The sequence below is a fragment of the Lepidochelys kempii genome, chromosome 24 (assembly GCF_965140265.1).
Source record: "Lepidochelys kempii isolate rLepKem1 chromosome 24, rLepKem1.hap2, whole genome shotgun sequence".
NCBI classification, from domain to species: Eukaryota; Metazoa; Chordata; order Testudines; family Cheloniidae; genus Lepidochelys; species Lepidochelys kempii.
The window spans coordinates 18562434-18584005 of NC_133279.1; the positions used below are offsets into that span (position 1 = coordinate 18562434).

At 57.1% G+C, this 21572-nt stretch overlaps 1 protein-coding gene across 6 annotated transcripts in view; it reads left to right on the forward strand.

The window, feature by feature from the left end:
• The first annotated feature begins 3806 nt into the window (after positions 1-3806).
• Positions 3807-21572, forward strand: part of NECTIN2 (nectin cell adhesion molecule 2) — a 40727-nt gene continuing 22961 nt past the window's right edge. For 2 of the 6 annotated variants that reach the window (XM_073323250.1, XM_073323252.1), the window contains exons 1-2: positions 3807-4019; positions 20851-21201. In XM_073323250.1, the coding sequence (XP_073179351.1) occupies positions 3827-4019; positions 20851-21201 (544 nt within the window). In that variant the 5' untranslated portion in view covers positions 3807-3826. The other 4 variants (XM_073323251.1, XM_073323256.1, XM_073323253.1 and 1 more) reach the window with 4 other exon arrangements.

Below are 21572 nucleotides of genomic sequence, written 5' to 3' on the forward strand. Positions count from 1 at the left end.
GTCTGGACACAGAGAATGGCCGACACCCTGTTTCCTGGCAACTGATGGCCTGGGCCCTTCCCCCCTGCAAGGTGAGAGCCAAAGGGTTGGAGAACAAAGGAATCAGGTGACCTCCTGGCTCCGGAAAGGGACAAAGCCCAGAGGAGGAGGGGCTGAAGAGAGTTTCAGTTTGGGGCTGGCTGGGGACGTGAAGTGCAGACGTGGTTGTCCGGCTCACTTCCCCCAAAATGGACCCAGCTGAGGGGTCCTGTTCTCTGCACCTACAAGCTCTGTGTTAGACCATGTTCCTAATAAACCTTCTGTTTTACTGTCTGGCTGAGAGTCACGTGTGACTTGCAAAAAGAAAAGGATTACTTGTGGCACCTTAGAGACTAACCAATTTATTTGAGCATAAGCTTTCGTGAGCTACAGCTCACTTCATTGGATGGATCTAAGTCTCTAAGGTGCCCTTCGTTTTGCGAATACAGACTAACACGATTGCTACTCTGAAACACGTCTGACTTGGTAAAGAAAGTTTGGATGAGCCTAGGCAGCCTTGTGAGGTGATGGCTTTGTCTCATCAGCAGGGTGGGAAGGCGAGGAGAGTGGAAGATGAGTGTCCCTGGACCTTACGTGTTACCTGTGTGGAGAAGTGTGACAGTGAAGGAAACGTGCCTGTGTCTGTCAGGGGTATTGACTTGCCTATGGAGGGAGCTACCCTGATCTCCAAGCAGTTGTCTGTGACCAGCCTTGTGTGCTGGGACCAGGGGAATGAGATCCCAAGCTGTGCGTCTGGGAAAGGAGAAAGTGTGTCCGGCTCTTCTTTGTCTGTGGAGCAGACAGAAGGGGCCTTTCAGCCTGTGATGGTTGAGGGTTGTGTAGTTGTCTCAGAGTTTGTTCTGGATTCAGCTAAAGCCCAGAAAGGGAAGGGTCCTAAGTTTGTGTCTGTTCGGGAGAATGGCCCTGTAACTAGGTTGCATCCAGTTAGGGTCTATGTAAAATCCCAGAGACCAGACAATTCTGGTGTTTGTATTTTGCCTGTTGCTAGTGTGTGGCTGGGAAAGGGTGCAGCAACTCTGACTAATCAGGGTGAGATCCTAGCCAGGGCACAAGGAGAACATGAAGGTGTGTGATTGTGTTACCTACTGAGGGTGTGGAAACCTGTAGCAAGAAGGAAAAGATTCCTGAACTTGTGTGTGGCAAAGGAAAGGAGAATGCTTCTAACCTTTTATCTAGGAAGTCTGTGAGTTTGCCTGAAAGGGGATTGTGTAGGAATCCACCGGATGGGCCAGAGGTAATTCTGGATGTAAGGGAGACCCAGAAAGAGTCTGTTGTTGCTCAGGAAAGTGTTCCTCTAGAGCAAGCCCTAGGTGAAGAGGCTAAGGGCAGAATTTCTGGGAGGGGTGAATTGTTGCATAGAAAAGCCCTAGGGAAAGGAATCCTCATGGAGTCTTTGCAAGCAGTTTACTGCAACTGAAGGGTGTGAAAGTGATTTAATCAAGAAAAAAGAAAAGGAGGACTTGTGGCACCTTAGAGACTAACCAATTTATTTGAGTATAAGCTTTCGTGAGGAACTTTCACCAAGGAACTAGCTGTAGCTCATGAAAGCTCATGCTCAAATAAATTGGTTAGTCTCTAAGGTGCCACAAGTACTCCTTTTCTTTTTGCGAATACAGACTAACACGGCTGTTCCTCTGAAACCTGCTCACAGAAAGGAGACTTCTCCAGTGTCCTGACTGGCTTCATAGGGAGCAGTTCCAGAGCAACACCCAGGGACTCCGTGACACCTGCCCCCTTTAAGGAGGAGGGAGGCCGGGGCCAGCCATCCCTTTAAGGAGCAGCTGTTCAAGGGAGCAGCTGCCCAGCTGGGGAATGGTGCCAGGTGTCAGTTAGGAGCTACCCCGGACAAAGTGAAAACCGTGCTTTAGGCCCCGCCTAGGGGATGAGCGCAGGCAGATAGCTGTGGAGGGACCCCAGCTGCATCATACCAAGCCCCATGGAGGAGGGCTGCGGTGCCCTGAACTGCAGGGTGGGGGTGCAAGTCCAAGGACGAGGCAGGAGGTTGGTAGGAAAATCTCTCCAGCGAGGTTGGGGGCTGTTTTGGGCTGGCTGAGCTCCCTGGAGCAGAGGGACCCAGGAGCTGGAAACCAGGGTGAAGTAGCAGCCCAAGAGGGTTGGGGCCTGACAGGCCGTGCTGGGCTGTACTGAGACAGAATAAATCCGCCCCCAAGAAGGGGGGATATTGTCCCAAGTGCTTCTGGCTGTCAGCGAGTTAGCGGGACAATCGGGAGGGAACTGACGGCAGGAGCCCTGCAGGGTCACCTTGTGCCACAAGGGGGCACGCCTAGGACAGTGCTGCCACCCCCCCACGGAGATGGGGGCCTGTGTTGTGCTGATCATTGCACAGACCCCCCCTGAGTTTGGGCCCCCCCTTGTGCTGGGGGTGGCACCTACCCCCTGAGAGGGGGGTCCCCAGGGTGCTCGGTGCTGCACAGACCCCAGCCGAGATCCGGTCCCCTGTCGCCCAGGGGCTGCAGACACACAGGGAGATGAGATGGGCTCACAGTCTAAAAGCCAAAGGCAGGATCGCTCTCCAGCTGGGAGCAGAGGCCCGGAGAGCAGCAGGGACTGGCCTACGGGCACCCAGGGAGTCACCAGCAGAGCTGGGAATCGAACCCAGAGGTCCAGGGTGCCAGCTTGGGGCCTGACCCATCAGGGCAGCCTTTCTGCTGAGGAGGTACAAAGCCCTGGCCCTGCCTCAGATCCAGCCCCAGGTGGGGCCTTTTCCCCAGGCGGCACTGACTCTGATCTGGCCTCAGGGCAGGACTGTTGGCTGGTTCAGGGGTGTGGGGAAGGGATGTGGGGCTTTTCTCTATCACCACCCTGTTCCCTAACAGCGGAGCAGGAATCGGGGATTGGGCAAGTTACCCTGAGACAGCTGCTGACTCAGCGGGCACCTGATCAAGGGGCAGGTGGGGGTCTGGGATATTGGGATGTAGGTCTCCCAAGAAAGGTAACCAATTGCATTCAGTGGGATGTGCAAGGAGAAGCCACGCTTCTCCAGTCTCTGCTAGGGTGGGCATCACTCCCCTGACCCCAGGACTCCTGGGTTCTTTCCCTGACTCTGGGAGGGGAGTGGGTATGGTGGGGGTGTCCGGGAGCCAGGACTCCTAGGCTCTATCCCCAGCTCTGGGAGGGACAGGGGGGGTCTAGTGGTTAGAGTGGGAGGGGTCTGGGAGCCAGGGCTCCTGGGTTCTTTCCTTTAGCCTGATAGAGCCCCTTCCTGCTCAGGCCAGGTGTGGGGTGCTGGGGCCTTGAGGAACCAGCCCCCCCTCTATAAACCCATCACCGCTGATCATTATCCCGGCCGCCGGGGGGCTCCTGGCCCTGCCGGACTTGCGGGGTCCACAGGGGGTGCAGGCAGGACATGGCTGCACCCCAGACCCTGTGGGGGGTCCGTTCTCGGCCCCTGCCGGGGGTCTGGGGTGCGGACACCCTGCTGTGCCCTGGACTGCGACTCCGCCGCGGCGGGCTTGGGTCCAGGTCTGACCGTGGAGGGGGCTTTAGGGGCCGGGAGGCGCCTGAGCCCCGAGGTGCCCCCGCCTGGGGATCCCCACCTGAGGGCTGGGGGGAGGGTCCGTGCCCGGGGGGGCTGAGGCGCTGAGTGCCGGGCTGGGGCAGGGGGGACTGAGCCCCGGTTGCTAAGGGCTGGGGGCGCGCGCGGGCCGGAGCCCCCCGAGTCCGCAGGCTGGGTGGGGGGAGCCGGCCCGGGGGCGGGGTGCCGGGTGGGGACGGGGCGGGGCGGGGCGGGGCTAGCGCTGGGGCCGGGCCGGGCCGGGCCGGGCGCATGACTGGGCTGGGCTGGGCTCTGGCAGGCGGGCGCCGAGGAGACCGGGGCAGCGGTGCGGGGCAGGACGGACACAGCGGCGCCGGCCGGACAGAGGGACGCGGCCGGACACCGAGCCGGGGTCGAGCCCAGCGGGGCCCCCTGCGTCCCATGGGCGCGCCCCGCAGCCTCGTCTTCTGGTGCCTGCTGAGCGGTAAGGGAGGCGTCCCCCCGATCCCTCCTGCGTCCCCCATCCCGCGTCAGACCCCTTCTGCGCCCTCCGGTCCCTCCAGACCCCCCGATCCTCCCCTGCGCCCCATCCCCCTCCAGACCTCGCCAGTCCCCCTGCGCCCCCCATCCTGTGTCCCCCCCCGATCCCCCCATAGCCCCCCGATCCCTCCAGACCCCCGATCTCCCCTGCGCCCCATCCCCCTCCAGACCTCCCCAATCCCCCCTGCGCCCCCAGTTCCCCTGGTCCCTCCTGCGTCCCCCCTCCCGATCCCTCCTAACCCCTTGCATCCCCATCCCGCCTTCGCCCCCCTCACTCGCCCCCGATGCCCCCCCAGTTCTGCCACCTCCCCCCTGTCCCGCGCCCCCTCGGTCTTGCCCCCACCCCCGAACTCCGGCCCTTGGCATCTGCCCTCTCCCTGGATAAACTTTCTCTGTTCCCAAGATGGCGAGGTTCAGGGAACCTGTTTCTCTGGCTGGGCGCCGGGAGGCGGGGGCGTAGCCTTCGGACTCTGCTCAGCTGAAGGGGGGGGTCAGTGCCTATTGCCCCCCCTCTGCCCGAAGGAATGTGGGGAATTTCAGCCCGCGGGGGGAACCTCTTTTACCCCGGCGGCTCCCCACACTGGAGCGAGCGGGTGGGGTCCCTGGCCCCCCATTGTCCCGGCGTGGGGCTGTTGGGACATCGCGTCCCGCCCCACGACCCTTGGGAGCTGTGAAAAGGGCTCGCAGCCCCGGGGCAGGACAGCGGCTGATGGCGCAGGGGGCCGGCTCTGCCTTGCGTCCGGAGCGTGGGGCCCGTGGGAACAGCTGTGTGAAGTCACCGGATCCCAGGAGAGCCTGGGGCGTTGGCGCAGGAGAAAGGTATCGCAGAAACTGTGGATCTCGGGGGAAAGTGAACTCCTACTCCGAGGTCTCTGAAACCGAGACTGGGAGCGACTCCGCTAAACTCACTCTGCTTTCAGCTCCGTGTAAACACTAGGCTAACTAGGCTAGCGGAAGGCCCCTAACCCTGACGCCGGCCCCTCCCCCATGCTCCAGCTGGTGCTCGGACACCTGGGTTCTGTTGTTCTGCCCCCTGTGACACAGGCCTTGTCCATACTAGAAGGTTTCGCCTCTGTCGCTAACATGGCACCAGGATCGGCGACTCCTTGGCCCAGTCCTGCTCTGGGTGGGCCCCACGTTCTGGGTAGAGCTTGGTCCCTGTCCCGCTGAGCAATGGGACCCTGCAGTCCAGCTGGCTAGGACCCCAGAACCAGTGCCCCACCCCTCTGGAGCCTGCAGCGCGAATGGGAGTTCAGTTATAGCGGGTATCACCACTTCCTGTTGTGCGAAGCAAAGTGAGCTCTGTGGGTGCCACCTTTATCCTGGTCTCACTGTCCTTGGTAGGCCTCACCCCCGTGTAACGATTCAGACTGGAAATAAGGTGAACCTGTTCATCTGGGGCAGGCAGAGAAGGAAACTAACCCTTGGCTGGAGCAATTCACCAAGAGGTATGGCGGGTTTTTAAATCAAGGTGGCAATTCTTAAATCTAGATGGGTTAAAAAATGCCTGGACTCCAATAGGAACGATTGTGGGGCAGGTCTCTGACCTGTGTCATCCAGGAGGTCAGGCCAGATGATCCCAAGGGCCCTTCTGGCCTTGGGATCTATCGCACTACTGGCTTCTAGCGGAGACCAGGTGTGCGTGTGTGTGTTTGCGAACACCACAGACATCTGCCAGCACAGCCGTGCCGCTCAGGGATGTGAAGGGGTCCCTGTCCTGGGTGTGATTGTACGCGGGGGTTTAGTCCGGGCTGCCGCTAGCTCAGGGCAAGCTATGCTGGTGTGTGCGGCAGTCACACCCAGTTGCTGTGTCGATGCACCCCACGCCCGGGTCTTGGTTCCCAACCTGCAACATGAGGAGGTGCTCTTGCCCCTAGCTCATAGGAGTGGGGGGTAGATGTTGTGGGAAGCTCTGCTAAGACAGCAAAGGAGGCCATATAATGGCCGAGCACAGCCCTGTCCTTATTTCCTATGGGCTGCTCTGCCATTTTAGCTACAAACAAATCTTGCCTCTGAAGTCTTTTTTTCTTAGTCTAATCAGCCCCCTGGCTTTTCAAGGGAAACGGGAACTCCTGGGAAAACTTCATTTTCTTTGTGGGTTTTTGACAAAATGGATTGAAAATTTTCATGTTTTGGATTTTTCTGGGTTGACCTGGAGGGAAAACAGCAAAACAACCCCCCCCCCCCAAAACCATACACCCCAGGAAACTGGAATTTTAGCTTGGTTGGAAAATGCTTTAGAACATAAGAACTGCTATAGTGGGTCAGATCAAAGGTCCATCCCATCCAGTATCCTGTCTTCAGACAGTGGCCAGTGCCAGGTGCCCCAGAGGGAATGAACAGAACAGGGAATCATCAAGTGATCCATCCCCCGTTGCCCATTCCTAGCTGCTGACAAACTGAGGCTAGGGACACCATCCTGGCTTTGTGGAATGAAAACTCCTGACTGTTCTCCAGCACCTCCAGTTCCAGCATCTGTGCATTGGTCTGACCCCGCTTGGCTGCTCTGAGCATCCCAGCTATTCTTGCGGGAGACATGCAGTGCAGCCGGTCCTGGCGTCAGTGTGACCTCTGCTCCCTCACTGCTGATGGAAATGACTTCAATCGTTGAAAGGGAGGGGAAGCCAAATTTGATGGACTCTGGGGCTGAAATGTGTGATGTCCCCATCACATGCACTGCCCCTGTGTATACAGGGGATGTTAAAATGGACCCTACACGCACGCGGCTCCTTTCTGCTGCACCTGCATGCGCTTGGCTTCAGCCCAGTGCGACTATTGCCCTAGGCGGGTATAGCGGAGAGAGGGCCCCCAGCTGGCTGCCTGTCTCCCTGGTCTGGTGGCAGGCTGCTGGGTTGGGGGCCTGTACGGGCCCTGTCTAGGGACATTAGGCATACCCTCTGTGAGGGGCGGTTCTGCAGGAGGGTGGGGGCCTTTCGCGGTACACCCAGGTGCTCTAGATGTAAAATATCCTGCTGAGAAAGGCAGAGTGCGTGCGGTGTGCTTAGGGAACATTCTGCGGGCACAGGTCCTACTGGCAACTTGCAGTCACTGCGTGTACAGCTTTGCTGTAGGGATACAGGTTGTGTCAGGAGGAGGGTGTGTAGGAATGTAGGGTGTGTATTGGGCACCCTGTGCTTAGGGAGTGCAGGTCTGCCTGCTTCAGGGGGGCCAAGTGCGCTCTAGCCCACAGGTTCCCAAACTGCTTTTGCTGCACTCTCCTTTGGAGTTTGGTGTCCCATGAAGGCCCCATCCCGTTGGGGAGGGAAACACGGCCCTTGTGTGGAGGGGAGAGCTGGAAAAGGAGGCCAGCCAGGTGGGATGGGGGGGGGTGCAAGAAAGAGTTCCCCCCACCCCTCCGCACCCACCAGGCAGCAGCTGCTCCAATGGCTCAGAGGGCTGGGCCCCACTGCCAGTCTGGGCTTTTGACCTGCTGGGCCTGGTTGCAGCACGGCACGGGTTTGGCACCATGATGGGGGCAGCTGGGCCAAACCTGAGCCACGCTGAGCCCTGTGTGCCAGCTTGTCATTGGGTGCCTCGGTCATTGAGAACCCCAGCAGCCCCACTCCCCTCCCCTGTCCACTCCCCTTGAGCCCAGCACACCCTGGCTGAGCCAGACACACAGAAAGGCAGGCTCAGGGCCCAGCCTGGGAGCATTAACCCCTTCCTCTCCTGCTGGCCACGTGGCCCTGGGAAACCCCCGGATGCTCCGATTCATCCTGCTCCATGAATCACACCCGTCCACCCCCTCTGTTCTGGGTGCGTGTGTCTGTCTGTCTGTCTGCACTGGTGCCAACACTAGAGCTCATCCCAAAAGTAGCTCTTTTCCTTGGGAAAGGCTTTGCGGGAGGGTTAAAGAGAATGGGGCTTTTTGAAAATCAGGTTTTTTAAATCTATTTTCACCAAAAGTCGAGAGGAATTGGTCAAACCCAGACATCGCACTGGGCAGCTTCTGGGTTTCGACAAAGTTGGGTTTGCAAAAATCCCATTTCAATGGGAGAAAACTTGCAGCTGGCCCTAGAGCTGCAGGAATGGCATGGCGACACCCCCGCTCCCAGTGCAGGCTGGGTCAGAGTCCCCATCAGGCCGAGGTCCCGGTTTCCCCCAGCACTGCACCTTTGCCTCCTCCTGCCTTGGTGACGGGGCAAACGTCTGTGGCATGTTCTGGCTGTACAGCAGCTCACCCCCATTTTGAGCTGGAGTGAATCCCGGGGTCCTGTCCACTGGGTGGGATTTGAGCCTTAAGCATCCAGGAGCTTGCAAAGATCAGTGGACTTGGCTGGCCTCCCTGCGCCTCTGTGAGGTTGGGAACTGCCCCAATCCACAGATGGGGAAACAGAGGCACAGGGAGATTCAGTGACATGTACAAGGAGCTGAGACTAGAACCCAGGCGTCCTGAGCCCCAGGTTAGCACCTCGCCTACGGGAGCCTGTCCTTGGGCAGAGCCGGTGAGCCTGGCGTCATTTGTATTGTGACGGCACCTGTCCACCCCCATCGTGCCGGGAGCTGCAGGGGTCCCGGGGGATGGTCCCTACCCAAAGAGCTCAGTCTGAATAGCCAGAGGGGATCGCCCTCCCCTCGCTACCGCTGGGATCGGAGGCCCAGGAAAAGGCAGCGGCTGGCTGGTACAGAGCTGGTATTTCACGGCCCAGACTGTACCAATAGTTAGAAGCCAGACACCAAAGAGACCACTGTTGCCAGGGACGGTGCTGGAGGCTGGGGGGCCATGGCAGAGACGTTGCCTGCACTGACCCCTTTGCACTGGGGCCCTGCTGCATTGGGACAAGCAGCCAATGCAAAGCCCATTGACTTTGTTTGCACTGGCCGAAGGGAGTGGGAGAGGCTGCAGGGAGCAGCTGCATCCCAGTACTGTCTGTCCCTGGGTACAACCCACTCCGTAGTCCCCGCTGTGCTGTGCTGTGCCCTGTCTCTGCACCCCCCTCCCACTCCCGCCTCTCTGTTCCAGCCTTACTCCCAGCTCCGCCCTGCCTTTGTCTCCAATGCCCAACATTCCTGAGATACCCTGGCCAGGGGACTGCGTGGCCACCTCCTGCATTAGTGGGGAATGGGGGCTGGGAGCCCGGACTCCTGGGTTCTCTCAATGGGTTGGTGTTTAGAGCAGGGGCTGTGTTGTAGCCCTGTTTGCTGTGTCTGGCAGTGGGGGAAGGGAGGAGGAAGGGGCTTCTCAGTAATGAACTGAAGAGATGAGCTGTGAAGCGCTGTCTCTGCTCGTAGAGATCTCCCTGAACTGGGGTGTCCCCCCGGGCCCTGCGGGACAGGGAGCGTAATCCTGGCAGACGTGCAACCCCCACCCTGCGCCGCAGCTGTGATGCTGCCTTCCTGGAAGTGACTCTTGGGCTGAGATGGGGGCTCATTGCAGCTGCACGGCGAGGGATGTGGCGGCATAATGTGAGGAGAGACTGCTCTGTCCTCTGCAGCTACAGTGCTGAGCCAGGACTCCCGGATTCTAACCCAAGCTCAGGGGGAGTGCGGTCTTGTGGTTAGAGCAGGGGGGCTGGGAGCCAGGACTCCTGGGTTCTGTCCCCGGCTCTGGCATTGTAAGATTAGCCAAGTGTCCTTCCTGCTTGTCCCTCGGTTTCCTGTCTGTAAAACGGGGATACCCGCCCTCCCCTTGTCGTTGGACACCTGCCTCTCTGAAGTGCAGAGTTGCGTCTCGTTGATCCTCCAGTGCTGGCCTTGGGGTGGCAGGGCTGTGACTGGCTTCCCAGGGAAGGGACTCAGGGAGCAGGGACAGGTCTGCCAGGTGGGGGGTGCAGTCGTGGGGAGATTGCAGGGAGCCCCCCCTTCAGTTACTCTCTCAGGGGCTCCTGTGTCCCCCTGCTGACCTGCAGGCAGCTGTGCCTTCTCCCAGCCTATCACCTGCCCCCGCCCCGCACCCTCTGGCCTGCCTTCCAGGGGTTAGTTCTCTCCCCCACCCTGTCCGCAGTCTGGCACCAGGCAGATAGGGGAGTGGATGTCTGCTGCCAGGCCCCTTCCACTGAAACCGCTTTGTCTGCCTGCTGTGACTACATCAAACAGCACTGCCCCGCCCTCACCATGCAGGGCAGCCTCCTGGTGGGTGACCTACTTCTCCCCTCCCCCATCATTTGCATGTGTTTAAAAAACGAGGGAGAATCTAAATTACCCCCGCCCCAGGGGCTGCTTGCTGCATCTTGTGGGTTATATTTATTAAACCATATTGATTGGCCTGGCACACACCCCCCATCGTCCCCTTCCCGGATTCCCCAGGGCTGCAGACTCTTCTCCTGCCCGTTGTGCTCCGGATTGGATGGCCTTTATGGTTCAGACCCTGGGTTCAGCTGGGTTCTCTCCCAGCTCTGGGAGGGGAGTGGGGTCCAGTTAGGGTGAGCAGATAGCGTGAAAAATTGGGACGGGGTGGTGGGTAATAGGTGCCTATATAAGACAAAGCCCAGAATATCGGGACTGTCCCTATAAAATCGGGACATCTGATCACCCTAGGTCTAGTGGTTAGGGGTGGGGGAGTTGGGAGCCAGGACTCCTGGGTTCTCTCCCAGCTCTGGGAGGGGAGTGGGGTCTCGTGGTTTAGAGTTGGGAGCCAAAACTCCTGGGTTCTCTCCCAGCTTTGGGCCACTGGGTGGCCATGGGCAAGTCACAGTCCTCAGGTGTATGAGCAGGGAGGTGATTTTACCTCTGTCTTGGTGAGACGGATCCTGGAATTCTGCGTCCCGTTCTGGGGGCGCCTGTGGAAAAGCTGAAGAGGGGGCAGAGACGAGCCCCAGAAACGATCTAAGGCTGGAGAAAAAGGTCTGATGGGGAGAGATGGACGCAGTGCAATCTGGTTGAGAGCTGACTTGGTTATGGGGTTTGAGCGCCATCCCGGGGAGATATCCTGCGAGCTGCAGCCACGGAGCTAGCAAAGGAAGGCAGAGGAGCCAGGGGCTGGCAGCTGCCACCAGACAAATCCCAGCTGCGACAGGAGGCAGCAGTCTGACATTGAGGGGGTCACTAGGGGAACAAACTCCCGAGGGCCGTGGCTCCATCTCGGACCCAGAGCGGGGGCCTTTCTGGAAGGGGCTTTTGCCAAATGCAGGTGATTGGGCTCAGTGCAGGGTCACTGGGTGAAACTTGCTGGCCTGCGATGTCCCCTCTGGGGATGGGGAATGGCCCCTCTGGCCTTAACATCTAGAAAAATGACCGTTGCTGTCTCGCATGGTTTCCCTACCTGTTGGATGTAAAGAATCTGGCTTACGCTGGTGGCTTGTATCCTGGAAAGGTTTCGAGGGTCATCTGGGCATGAGCTGGCAGCCGATGCTGTCGCTAAGGGGGAGTGAATGGGTCCCTGGGGTGTCTGGGCAGGAGAATAGCAAGCCAGAGCAGGGTGGAGGTGTTATCTCTATGTACAACATGGGTGAGGCCGTCACTGGATACTGCGTCCGGTTCTGGTGCTGTAAACAAAGTGGGAAGGGCTCGGAGAAGAGAAGATTGATTCGGGGGCTGGGAAAGCGGCCTTTGCCCGTGCCCCTCCCTGCATTCAGCGTCTCCAGGGGAAGGTTAAGAAGTGGTCGGTCATAATCAGTGTGGGTTGCTTTGATCCGCTGCCTCTCCCTTCCCCAGACAGCAAACATGCACCAGGATCAGCTGGCTCCTCAGGCCCTGATCGGAGCCTGGGCAGAGTGGCCTTGTTAAAGAGCTGGGATGAGACGTGTCACACCTGGGTTCTCTTCCCAGCGCTGCCAGACTCGCTGGATGACCTTGGGAGAGTCACTGCAGCCCTCCGTTCCCATCGGTAATGCAGGATAATGATCCTGCCTTGGTCTGTTGAGACTGGACGTTCTGGGAGTCTCTTCCCGTGTCTGCAGCACCCAGTATGATGGGGACTTCTGACCTCGGTCTCGGGGGGCAGGAGTCCTGATTTCTGTTGGGGCCTCTAGCAATCAGAATCATAGGACTGGAAGGGACCTCAAGAAGGTCCTCTAGTCCAGCCCCCTGCATTCAAGGCAGGATGAGGTATTCTCTAGATCATCCCTGAGAGGTGTCTGTCTAACCTGATCTTAAAAATCTCCAATGATGGAGATCCCACAACCGCCCTGGGCAATTTATTCCAGTGCTTAACCATTCTGACACTTAGGAAGTTTTTCCTAATATCCAACCTCAACCTCCCTTGCTTCAATTTAAGCCCATTGCTTCTTGTCCTAGCCTCAGAGGTTATGGAGAATATTTTTTCTCCCTCCTCCTTGTAACAACCTTTTATGTACTTGAAAACTGTTACCGTGTCCCCTCTGAGTCGTCTCGTCTCTTCAGACTAAACAAATCCAATTTTTTCAGTCTTCCCTCATAGGTCATGTTTTCCAGACCTTTAATCATTTTTGTTGCTCTTCTCTGGACTTTCTCCAATTTGTCCAGATCTTTCCTGAAATGTGGCGCCCAGAACTGGACACAATGCTCCAGTTGAGGCCTAATCAGTAGAGCGGAAGAATTACTTCTTGTCTTGTTTACAACACTCCTGCTAAGACATCTCAGAATGATGTTTGCTTTTTATGCAACAGTTACACAATTTACTCATATTTAGCTTGTGATCCACTATGACCCCCAGATCCCTTTCTGCAATACTCCTTCCTGGGCAGTCATTTCCCATTTAGTGTGTGTGCAACTAGTTGTTCCTTCCTAAATGGAGTACTTTACATTTGTCCTTATTTAATTTTAACCTATTTACTTCAGACCATTTCTCCGGTTTGTCCATATCATTTTGAATTTTAATCCTATCCTCGAAAGCACTTGCAACCCCTCCCAGTTTGATATCGTCAGCAAATGTTATAAGTGTACTCGCTATGCCATTATCTAAATGATTGAGGAAGATATTGAACAGAACTGGACCCAGGGCCGATCCCTGAGGATAACTGGCATTAAATCTGTATTCATTAAGGATTAGTGTGTCCTTTGTATAGCCATGGCTACGAGGCGCATGCAGACCAGGCTAAATGTGCAGACCAGGCTAAATGTTGTCTGAGCACAGTTGAGGCCGGGGAATGTGCTCAGCTCCCCCAGAGCCCTTTGGGGTGACGCCTTGCCCCCATCCCGGATCAGAAATCACTCCCTTGATATGGCTGCTGACCAGGGAACTGGAACCTGCCTCCTGCCAGCCCATGGATGCTGCAAGTCTCGTGTTTGGTTCCCTGCATCGCAGCAGAGCTGGGAATGTGAAAGGCTCCTGTGTCTGGGCCCCTCTCGCTGCTGTTTCCTGTGCGGGCTGCTCACCCTTTGCAGTAGTGCCGAGAGGCTGTATTTGGGGGGGAGAAACACATGATGAGACAGTCCCTGCCCCGCAGTCCTGAGGGCCTCAGTGCACGTTAGTGTCATCCCTGTGTTAACGCTCAGCTGCAAAGGGTGAATTGCCGAGTGTCGTTCCCTGGCCTGGGTTATTCATAGATTGTCCAAGCCAAAAGGGACTGTTGTGAATATCTTGTCTGACCTGCTGTGTGACGCCAGCCAAGAGGGCAAACTAGGTTAACTGGGCCCCCATCCATTCTTGTAGCTAGAGCTATTGGAATGGTGCTCCTCCCAAAGCTGGGATAGAACCCAGGAGTCCTGGCTTCCAACCACACCTGCTCTAACCCACTAAACCCCATTCCCCTCCCAGAGTCAGGGATAGAACCCAGGAGTCCTGGCTCCGAGCCCCTAACAATGGCCGGAGCGTCTCCTCCCCTATCTATGCATTGGGGTGTCTTGTCATCCTCTCTTCCCAATGCGTGTTTCCATCTGGCTGCTGTCCCACCCCATGCCCCTGCCTCACACTGGAGCACCCAGCACTTCAGGGCCTTGTCTCCTCCCCCCGGCCAAGACTGGCACCTGGCACCTGAACTGCCCAGTGGGAAGGTGATTTTACATGTAACTTGCTTCTTACCGCTGCTGGAGCCTGTAGATCGCCCCGCCCCACCCCGTTGCGACGCGGAGCCAGCATTGTCCACAGAGCTGACTGAAGCAACATGGGGGGGGATGGCGGGGGGCCGCTAGCCCCCTCCCTGGCTCACCCGCAGTGGTGGGAATCTTATCTGGGTGCGTGAAGCTGGTGCGGGAATCGTGGTGGCTGCCAGGCTGGTCCAGCTGGAGACGCTTGTGCATTTGCAGCCCCGCTGCTGCTGTCTGGTCCTGTTGACTCAGCTGGAGGCAGGGAGAGGGAGAGTCAGACACAATCCTGGTCCCCCTTCTCTGTTTGCTGCCCCCTCCCAAAATGTTCCTGATGAGGAACAGGTGCCTCTTAGCACCACAGCTTGGGGGTGTGGTCCAGGCTGGCAATACCAGCTGCTTGTGTTTACCTTGTACCTGCTGTGCTGAGATGTGGCTGCTTCTGGGGTGGGGTGGCGCACGGGGGCTGTTTTTACAGGGCTCTCTTACCTGGCTCTGAGATGCACCTCTGGGCTGTGGGGCCCATTTAACAGCAACACAACAGTGCTAGTTAGCAATGTAGATTTGAGAAGGGAAAAGAGGGGGATTTGGGTTAGAGACTGTAATTATAAAGCTAGGAAAAAGGGGATAACCAAGCCCCCTACTAAGTCCAGGTTGATCTCAGCTCAGTCGGGTCTCTGGGAGCTTCCCCGAGCAATGGAGGATATAATGCAGCTCTGCAATTACCCTCCGCCTCCTCCTTTTCGGTTTCAGGTTTTTGTTTTTCCCCTCATGTAAAACTGAATTTTTAATGCTCCCGCCTCACGCTCGATCTGGTTTCTTATTAAATTAGGGGCCGCTTCATTCACGCTCTTAGAATTAGACTGACTGTGGCGCACAGCTCGAGAGGGCTCTGTCGCTTCCCATTACGGGTAGGGGGTCTGCGTGCCTGGCTCGCTGGGATAATGGTCCTCGCTGCGGGACAAATCCTAAGAGAGGGCTCTGAAAGCCGGAGTGGAGAGGGGTTTGGGGATGGGTGCATTTGCCAGGCTAGTCCCTCAGCAGCTATGGCTATTTTTAAAAAGTGAAACAGTCTGTGTGTCTGTCCCATTGGCGGTCTGTCCTTTGTGTGTCTCGGCCCTGTGGCCGTCTGTCCTTTGTGTGTGTCTTTCTCTCTCGCAAAGATCCCTTAGCTGGCTGGGAACAAAAAAACCCTTTTCTTCTGCAGCAAAATCATCAGGCAAAAAATCTGCCTGGAGCCTTTTCCTCTCTCGTTTATCAAACTGATCTAAGTGGAGCGCAGGGATGGTGCAATTAGGGTTTGTTTGTTACACAGGGCTGAGGGGCCCCACTCCCCCCTCATGCTGGGTGCTGCACAGACCTCGCCCTCCCAGCCAAAATGCAGTGGAGGGGCTGGGCGTGATTGGGGGCGGGGGGGCAGTCCTGTTGGGCGCTGTATAGGCTCCCACTAGCCGAGATCAAAACGAGTCCCCCCACATTGTGCCGGATGCCTGCAGCTGCCCCCAGCCATATCAGGGGCTCCCCCATTGTGCTGGGTGCTGGCCCGCAGGCTGAGATTGCAAGGGCCCCCCCAGTCAGGCGTGGTGCTGTGCAGACACAGAGCTGGGCGCAATCCTTGGCCCAAAATGTTAGCCGTCTAAGTGGCCAAAGGCAGGATCATCTCCCCACGTTGCAGCTGGGGAGTTTGGTTCTGGGCGACGCAGGAACTGGCCCTGGTCACACAGGGAGCCAGCAGCAGGGCTGGGAAGTGAACCCAGGTGTCCTGAGTCACAGTTTACAACCCGGGTTTTCTTTGGAGGGGCTGAAGAGGGGAAATTGCAGCTCAAAAGGTTCTGGTTCGGCAGAGCTAGCGGAGGAGGGAGCCACAAGGGAAAGTAGTGTATCCCACAGCCAGCCTGAGACAGGGGCCCTGGGAGAAGAGTGGGGTCTAGTGGTTAGCCGGAGGGTGGGTGGCTGGGAGCCAGGACTCCTGGGTTCTATCTCAGCTCTGGGAGGGGAGTGAGGCCTATTGGACTGGGGGGGTGACTGGGAGCAGGACTCCTGGGTTCAGAGGGACCTAGACAAATTGGAGGATTGGGCCAAAAGAAATCTGATGAGGTTCAACAAGGACAAGTGCAGAGTCCTGCACTTAGGACGGAAGAATCCAATGCACCACTACAGACTAGGAACCAAATGACTCGGCAGCAGTTCTGCAGAAAAGGACCTAGGGGTTATAGTGGACGAGAAGCTGGATATGAGTCAACAGTGTGCCCTTGTTGCCAAGAAGGCCAATGGCATTTTGGGATGTATAAGTAGGGGCATTGCCAGCAGATCGAGGGACGTGATCGTTCCCCTCTATTCGACGTTGGTGAGGCCTCATCTGGAGGACTGTGTCCAGTTTTGGGCCCCACACTACAAGAAGGATGTGGAAAAATTGGAAAGAGTCCAGCGGAGGGAAACAAAAATTATTAGGGGACTGGAACACATGACTTATGAGGAGAGGCTGAGGGAACTGGGGATGTTTAGCCTGCAGAAGAGAAGAATGAGGGGGGATTTGATAGCTGCTTTCAACTACCTGAAAGGGGGTTCCAAAGAGGATGGCTCTAGACTGTTCTCAGTGGTAGCAGATGACAGAACAAGGAGTAATGGTCTCAAGTTGCAGTGGGGGAGATTTAGGTTGGATATTAGGAAAAGCTTTTTCACTAGGAGGGTGGTGAAACACTGGAATGCGTTACCTAGGGAGGTGGTGGAATCTCCTTCCCTAGAAGGTTTTTAAGGTCAGGCATGACAAAGCCCTGGCTGGGATGATTTAGTCGGGAATCGGTCCTGCTTTGAGCAGGGGGTTGGACTGGATGACCTCCTGAGGTCCCTCCTAACCCTGATATTCTATGATTCTATGTTCTATCCAGGCTGTAGTGTGCTGAGCCAGGCCAGCCACAGTGATTAAAGTATGACCAATTCTCTCCCCGTCCCTGTTCAGTGCGTGGAAGCCTCCCCAGCTCCAATCCCTCTGTCCTTTACTCTCTGCTGACCCAGGCATGTTGCTTTCCCTTTTCTGCATTGTCTGGGTGTATCTCTGGGTGTGTGTGCAGGAAACAGTGTCGCATGTCCTCCCAGCCAGACAGGAAGGCAGCTGTGGTAGGGACAGTAGGTTACTGTCTGTGAAGCAGAGGAGGTGGCATCTTACCCAGCAGCCTGGAAATGCGGGGAGAACTGGGCTGCATTGCTCTGAGCCGTCTGCTATCCTCATCTCTGTAGCAGGGGACATGGGGCCTTTGTGTGCGTGGGCTGGATTTGCATCCATGTCCCCCAAATCTCTGCCCAGATACCATGCTTTGTGTGCCCCCAGCCTGGATGGACACAGGCTTGCAGCTCTGCTGGAGGAGGAGAATGGGCCAGTTCTTAAGGGGGCTGGACTGGGAGCCAGGACTCCTGGGTTCTATCCCAGCTCTGGGAGTGGAGCAGTGTCTAGTGGTTAGAGCAGGGGGCTGGGAGCCAGGACTCCTATGTTCCATTGGTAGCTTTGCTGCCAACTCACTATGTGATGGTGGTGAGTCATTTACCAGCTGTGTCTGGTGAGTAACAGGTGTTTTCTGAGATACGAAGCATTTATTAGCGACAGTGTTTGGTTTCCCCCCCCGGGGCCAACGGGGAGCTGCTGCCATTGACGGCACCAGGCCTGGGACTGGCGCAGGGCTGTAGTACATGATGTTGGCCAGTTCCTGTGGAGCTGTGGGCCAGGTTGGGGTGGTGGCCGTGATCTCTCAGATGCAGGCCCAGCTATGGGATAGGTGGGGCTGTGTGTATGAGAGTCATACTAAGGGGGAATTCCCATCTGGGAGCAGCAGCCAGGGGGTGGGCTGGCTCAGAGTGGGGTGGGGAATGGGATTCAGGGCCTTTCCCGGGGTGGGGGACTGGCTGGCTCAGGGAGTGAGGCACGGGGCTGTTCTTATCCGTGGGGTATTCTAAGTCTTGCAGTGGTCTGGGATGGGGTGTGTGTGAGGGAGGTGGTGGCTGGCAGGCCCTGTACCGCTGTCTGCATTTGGAACAGGAGTCAGGACTGGTGCGAGGAGATAAGCTGCAGCTTTGGGGCAAATCCAAACCACCAGGACACCCGCAGAGGTGCACGTCTTCAGCTGAAGGGAGGCGGCTGTGAGTGGTCCTGGGCCCCGGGGGACTGGTACTGCTGCAGCTGGGGGCCTTTGGGGCTAATCTTTGTCGGGGCCCTCTGACCTCAGACCCAAGGCTCTTACCTGCTTAACTGGAAGCAGGCAGCTCCCGATTTGCAGCGCGTGTCCCCCTGGCTGGGGGTTCATGAAATCGGGTAAATGTCTTGGGCACGGGAGGGTGAAGCCGAATCAATGGAAGTGGCTCAGATAGCGAAGTCCGAGCCGGACCGGCTTCAGCAGCCTGAAAATGCACTGTGCCTTCAGCCTGCATCCCTGTATGTGTAAACACGCCGTCTGTATGGATACAGCCATGCAGGTAAGGGGGGGAGCAGGGATGTCCGCATGGAGACACGGTGTGGAGATGCACACTGGGGGCGGGGCTGGGGAGATCCAGCGCTCTGCCTGACTTGTGCTGCTGTTGTCATGACTCTTGTGCTGTCTGATGTTTCCTCATAAAGACCCAGCTCCCAGGATCATGTGATTTATTTGAGACTTGCCGCTTTTGTTTGGAAAAAGTCCATTCTGGCTCTCCTGGCTGGCAGGGTGGGGTGTCAGGAGACAAGAAAACAGCTCAAAAAGCAGAAGGCAAAACCAGCCAAATCGGGGTGGGGGGAGGAAGAGTTTAAGAAACAAAAACAATGGGTCTTATGTGGCCCTGAGTCACGAAAATTTCAGATTAGTGACTGTACAGGGAGAGGTGGAAGCCTTTGTGTGAGAGAGTTGGATGGGCGTGTATCTGTGCATGCCGGTCTGGGGCTGTGGATAGAACGAGTCAGTCTGTCTGTGCTGGAATACAATGGCACATTGGACAGACAGATGGCCGGGGGAGGCTCCCAGACCCTGCATGGTTCTCCTTGGGAGAGCAGCGCTGTCTCCGGTTAGCGGGATGAACAAATCGGGTGCAAGGGGGCCTGTTAAATGGAGTGCGTTTGATCAGCACCTGTAGCAGCATTCAGCTGGCTGGGCTAGAAACCTTCCCATGTCCCACGGCTGGCAGCCTCTGCCCGATTCTCCCTCGCTCTGGATTGGGGCGCGGGAGGGTGACAGTGCTTTAAACTGCACGCTTGCTCTTTTACGAATTCATGGCAGCACGGCGGAAGAGATCTTCATCTGGTGCATCCCTGATGGGATGGGGCGTGGGGCTATTTATACAGGGACCCCTTGCCCAATGTTGGGGCTCCCAGCTCTTCCTTTGGGGAGACAATTCTCCAGCCTGATCCATCTCTCTGTTGTGATATTTTTCCATGGTATGCAGCCTAGCTTTTCCCTTTTCTGAACCGGCCCCAGTTGTCCCTTGGCCTTGTCTATATGCAGAGCTGCACCTCTTTAAGGTCTGGGTTTAAAGGGATTCAGGTAACTGGTGTAAATGGACACACTGGGTTGGCTGGAGGTGGGCTTAGGTCTAAGCATGCAGTTGGACCGGTTACAAAGCTGCAGCATTCAGTTCTATCGGAGCAATTCACTGTGCAGCCCTTGCCCAGGCGTTGTTACTTGGGCAAACGACCCAGGAACAGGCGCGTTCGTACAGGGCTCTGCGTGCCCCAAACCCATAGAGTTAAACCCGTGGGCAGAGAAGAGCTGCAGAAATGATCTGAGGGCTGGAGAAAATGCCTTGGAGCGAGACTGAGCGTGCTCGGTCTGGCTAGTGTCTCACAAGGGTCACGAGGTGCAGGGGTCGGGGGCTCGAAGTGGTTTCCATCACATGCAGAGTTTACAGTTTGGTTCAGTGGTTCTTGGCACGCCCCTCTACACACTGCTCCAACGCCCCTGAGGAGGTGACTGTCCCAGGCGCTGAAAGGCTCTCTGAACCGAGCAGAGAAGCAGAACAGGAGCCAGTGATGGGACAGTAAAGCCAGACATGGTACAACTGGAAACAAGGCATCAGTTCTGAGTGGATTGGGAGGGACTCCCATGGGAAGTGGTGGGCTCTCGCTGAGAGGCGGGTTTGTGCAGGGGGACTGCGTTGAATTCCCTGGCCTGTGCTATACAGCAGGTCAGACTGCAAGCACGAACAGTCCCTTCTGACCTGAATCGCCCTGGATCTGTGGGTACAAGGGTCCCGGGCAGGCAGGAAAAGCAGGTCCATAGGTGGAGAGACCATTAGATCATCTAGTCAGACCCCCAGAATAACACCTGCAACTTAAATGGCTCCTATCGGAATTATCCCCCCAAACCCATCTGTAACTCTCTGGGGTTCAGGCTCCCAGCCTTCCACGTTTCCCTGTCAGAGGGGCATCCCTAGTGAGGAGCTGGCCATCTCTGGGCTGCAGGGGCTTGGAGCTCAGTGTGGGATACTCATGGGGGTGTGTCTCTCTTGTTCTCCCCCTACAATCACTAATCAGCTCAGTCTCTCTCTAGGCTGTGAATCACGACATTTGGATCTGTCTTGGATCTCTCCTGGCTCTGGGAAGGACGTGGGGTCTAGTGGTTAGAGCTGGAGGGCTGGGTTCTCTTCCTGGCTCTGTGAGGGGAGTGGGGTTTAGTGGTCAGAGCAGAGGGGCGGGGAACCAGGACTCCTGGGTTCTGTTCTGGCTCTGAGAGGGGAGTGGCGTTTAGTGGTCAGAACAGGGGGGCTGGGAGCCAGGAGTCCTCGTTTCTAGCTCTGGGAGGGGAGTGGGGTCCAGCGGGTCAAAGCAGGAGGGTCTGGGAGAGCAGACTCCTGGGTTCCATCCCAACTCTGTGAGTGGCATTGGGTCTAGTGGCTGTCCCTGTCCCACTAACTGGCTCTGTCTCTTCCCCCCACAGTGGTGCTGACCCAGCGGGTGAAGGTCCGGAATGAGGTCACGGGCTATGTGGGCGATGAGGCCACGCTGCAATGCCTCTTCCCCACAACCAGCTCCGACGTCAAGGTCAGCCAGGTTACCTGGATGAAGGAGATGGGGGGCAAGAAGCAGAACGTGGCTGTCTACCTCCCGGACCACAAGCCCAACTTCCCCTTGGACAACAGCGGCAGAATCCGGTTTCTGAACGTCTCCCTGCAGGACGCCACGCTGATCATCCAGCCCCTGCGCATGGGCGACGAGGGCACCTACATCTGCGAATTCGCCACCTACCCTCATGGCAACGAGGATGGGGTCACCACACTCAGCATCCTGGGTGAGGGGGGCGCCCCAGGCAGGGAACTGGTTGGGGGGGAATGTCACATGGGGCCTTCCCTTCTAGGGTGTGCCAATCCCACCCAAGGGCATGGGACTGGCTGGGGTGGGGGTGGGGGAATGAGATACAGGCCTTCCCTTCTAGGGGGGGTGTGGGGCTGATGGTTTGGCCTGCAGGTCCCATCTTCTTAGGGAATGGTCTGTGGGATGCCCCTGGGATCAGATGCAGCCTGCGCCACTCCCAGGGCAGGGGAAGTGGTGAAATCGGTGCCTTGGGGTTCCTCGTTCCTGTGTCTGACATGGGCAGAACTGCCTGTGCTAATTGGTTTAATTAACGATGGGGAAAGCATAGTTAGGCACGGCTACCAGGTC